The 3,544-nt window shown below is 70.4% G+C and overlaps 1 protein-coding gene across 1 annotated transcript; it reads right to left on the bottom strand.

Annotated features, from left to right (window-relative positions):
• On the bottom strand, nt 365-2,847 carry BARHL2 (BarH like homeobox 2). Its single transcript, XM_021405513.1, has 3 exons — nt 2,277-2,847; nt 969-1,194; nt 365-677 (listed from the first exon to the last, which is right to left on the bottom strand). The coding sequence occupies exons 1-3, from the start codon at nt 2,845-2,847 to the stop codon at nt 365-367; spliced, it is 1,110 nt and encodes a 369-aa protein (XP_021261188.1).

Genomic DNA, 3,544 nt, shown 5'->3' with positions numbered 1-3,544 from the left:
AAAAAAAAAAAAAAAAAAAAAGGTCATGAGAAAAATCAGTGCAAAGATCTCCGTTCGCCGGCGCTCTCTCCGACGGGCGGGGGCGGCCCTCGGCCCTCCGCGCGGCTACCGCCGCTCCCTCCGCCCCCCGCCCGCCGCCCGCTCTCCGAGTCCCGGCGGCGGGGGCTCTGCCCCCCGCGTGCGCTCGTTCCACTTACGGGCTGCGCTCCGCGGCCGCGCGATTCGAGAGTCCCCGCTCTGAGCGCTCGCCACTCCGCCGGCGGCTGCCCGGAGCCCCCGGGCTTCCCCTCGCTGCCTTCTCCGCGGTGCTGGGGCTCGGTCGGGGACGGGGAGGGGAAGGGCTGGTGGGGAGCGCGGTGCCGTCTCACCGCGGGTGCGGGGTGCCCGGCATGGGGCTGCCCAGGGGGTTGAGAGCCGGCTGCCCGCCGGGCCCCAGCCCGTGGATGAGCACCCGCGGCACCAGCGGCCGCTGGAGCTGAGGGTGCGGTGCGGGGGGAGTCCGGTACATGCTGCTGTACATGGCCGCGGCCGCCGCGGCCGCCGTGGTGCTGTCCATGCTGCCCAGCAGGCTGGGGTGGTAGAAATAGGGCGAGGGGAACATCCTCTGCAGGGCCGAGTAGTTGCCGGCCTCGGCCAGCAGCTCCAGTCCCACCGCCGTCTGCCGCTTCCACTTGGTCCTGGGGGGGAGCAAAGGGGCGGCTGCGGGCAGGGGCCGCGGGGGGCACGGCCGGGCCCTTCCCTTCCCGAACCCCGCACGGGCCCGCACGCGGTCACACGCACACGCGCGGCGGCCAAATTAATAAACATGGCGGCCCGGCGCGGTGACATTAATGTTTTCCGACAGAATTAGGGTGGCCGCAACCGTATGTAATGAGACAGAAAATTACGGCAGCGGCGACAACCGCACGGAGCACCCTCACCCCACCCCCCAGCGCCGGGCCCGCGGCCGCCCCGTCGGGGCCGCTTACCTGCGGTTCTGGTACCACGTCTTCACCTGCGTGTCGGTGAGGTTGAGCGCGGCGGCCAGGTCCATGCGGTCCTGCACGCTCAGGTACTTCTGGCGCTCGAAGCTGCGCTCCAGCTGGTTCAGCTGGTGGTCCGAGAAGGCGGTGCGCGCTTTGCGCGGCTTCTTGGCCCGCACCGGCGGGCTGTCCCGGCTGCTCGAGATCTCCCGGTCGCCCTCCTCCTTTGTGCCTGCAGCGAACCGAGGCGCGGTGAGGGGCGGCGGGACCCGGCTCCGGCCCCAGCCCCAGCCCCGCGCCCGGCCCGGCCCGGGCTCCCCGGGAACGCGCTCTGTGTGCCACCCGCGGGGCTTTCGTTGTTTTCTCGCCCTCTCCCCCCGCCCGCCACGCCGGGACATCGATCCCTCAGCCCGAACGCCGTCCGGGGCCGCAGCGCTCCTTGATCCTCCCCGCAGGACGAACCATAATCTCCCTAATTGCCCCACTGGGGAGCGCGGGGCGCGCAGACAGCCGGGCCGGGCCGTGCAGCTGCTCGGGGCGCTCGGCGCTAGTACAGAAACAGCAAAACGGGCGGCACACGCTGCTCCTGAGCCCCGCAAAACACGGCAACGGGGCTAGAGGAGAACAACGCGGCCCGGCCCCGGCGTCTCGCGGCGCGGTCCGTGCCCGGGCACGGCTCCTCCGTACTCCTTCCCCGTGCACATCGCTGCGCTGAAGCACAGACGGGGGCTTCCCCGGGAGCACCAAATCCGCCCTCAAAAACTTAAATAAAATGAAATAAGGAGCAGAGGAAAGGACCTTCTGTCCCGAAGCGCAGAGGAACAATTGGGGCTGTGAGGAAAGCACAAAGCCCCGGACTCTCCCTGCCCATCGCTCGTTTGCTCGATCGTTTAATTAAAAGTTGTTTCGTTTATTTGGTGCAGGTCGGGGGGAACTGCTTCGACGTTTCGGTTTGTTTGTTTTTCCTTCTTTTCATTTATATCGAACGAACCAAAGCCATGCTGCATGCGGTTCCTCGAAAGCCGGGCACTGGTTTGTGCTCATCTGCGATACAAATACACGCATTTCGGCTCCAAACGCGACCCCACCGCTCGGCCTATTTGTGTTTAAAACTAGCAAGTTTAACTACGCTTAAAAATAAATAAAATAATTAAAAATAAATAAAAATACGTTTGCAGAAAGAGGAGGACGGGCCCTGGGAGAGCAGCACCAGGCTCCTTCCGATCGCGGCGGATGGCACCGAGCGGCGCACAGCACAGCACAGCCGCGTTCCGCTGCGCACAGCCCCGCACTCACCGTACCGCCCGCACTCACCGTGGCATTTGATGTCGCCCTGCGCGTCTTCGCGCTTGTCGAGCTTGGCCTTGTCCTCCTGCTCCAGCTTCGGCCGGAAGCTCTCCGGGGCCGCGCCGCCCTCCTGCTTAGGGGTGTGATGGGGCGAGGGGACGCTGGTGCTGTAAGGCGCGCACGCCGCCAGCGGTTTGCCGTCGCCCAAAATGTCCTTAATTAAAAACGAGGAGGTGGCAGTCCGGGGGCCGGCGCCGGCCGAACCCAGCTGGGGCGGCGGCGGCTGCGGGGGCGACGGCTGCAGGCCGGGCGGCGGCGGGTGCGGGCCGAGGTGCAGGCGGTGTGGCGGCGGAGGGAGGCTCTCGGCGGCCGCCAGTCGCGGCTCCGGGTGCTCCATGCTCACCGACACCGGCGACGACGGCGCCGTCCCCACGGTGTCGATCTCAGAGCAGGGGGACGGCGTGGCCTGGCTCCGGAAATCCGCGGGCCGGCCGTCGCCGTGCGGCCGAAAGTCTCCGTTCATGACGCCGGGGCTACCGGAGCCGCCTCCCGCCAGGATCGTGTCTATCCCGAAGCTGGAGCCGCTCGGCCCCTCCATGGCGGCCCGCTAGCGGCGCGCCCGCATCCCGGGGGGCCCCGCGCCGGGGGGGCTGCCCCGAGCTCCGCGCACCTGCGGCGCCGGCGGCGGACGGGGGGCACTTAGCGCGGGGCCCCCGCCGGGCGCCGCATCGCCGCCGGGCCGGGCAGGGCCGGGCCGAACCGCCGAAGTTTGCGGGAAGTTGCGCGGCGGGAGAAGCGCGGGCGCGGCGGAGCGGGGCGGACTCCGGCCACTGCGGCGCGCCCGCCCGTGCCGGCCGGCTCCTCTCGGCGGCGGCGACTCCCCCCGTGACGTCACGGCCGCCGCCGCCGCGACCCCCGCGGGTTATTATAAACCCGGGCTTTTTCCGCCGCCGCCGCCCTCCCCCATTGGCGGCCCGCGGAGCGGGGGCTGACGCCGCGCGGGAGGCAGCCAATGAGCGGCGGCCCCACCGCCCCCCTCCGCCCCGCGCTCGGCCCCGTCGTCCCAGCGCCGCCCCGTCGGGGTCCGGGCACCGGCGGGACGGGGGAGGCGAGGCGCGGCGCGAGCGGAGGGGGGAGGAAGGAAGGAAGGGGAGAGGTGCGCGGAGGGAACGGCGGAGCGTGAGGGGAGCGGCCCCGCCGGGATTCGGAGGCCGGGGAGTGCGGGAGCGCGCGCTGCGGGCGCTGTCGGGGCCGCGCCGAAGGCGGGAGCGGGTCGAGCCCTGGGGAGCCGCAGC

The sequence above is a fragment of the Numida meleagris genome, chromosome 7 (genome assembly GCF_002078875.1).
Source record: "Numida meleagris isolate 19003 breed g44 Domestic line chromosome 7, NumMel1.0, whole genome shotgun sequence".
Classification (NCBI taxonomy): Eukaryota; Metazoa; Chordata; class Aves; order Galliformes; family Numididae; genus Numida; species Numida meleagris.
This window is presented reverse-complemented; position numbering and strand designations above follow the sequence as displayed.

Excerpts from the sequence above, each read along its gene's own strand:
- BARHL2 (XM_021405513.1), bottom strand. The coding sequence starts at position 2,847 with ATGGAGGGGCCGAGCGGCTCCAGCTTCGGGATAGACACGATCCTGGCG. Across the intron at positions 1,195-2,276 it reads GGGCGACATCAAATGCCACG|GCACAAAGGAGGAGGGCGAC; the intron begins GTGAGTGCGGGC and ends GGTTCGCTGCAG. Across the intron at positions 678-968 it reads ACGTGGTACCAGAACCGCAG|GACCAAGTGGAAGCGGCAGA; the intron begins GTAAGCGGCCCC and ends GCTCCCCCCCAG.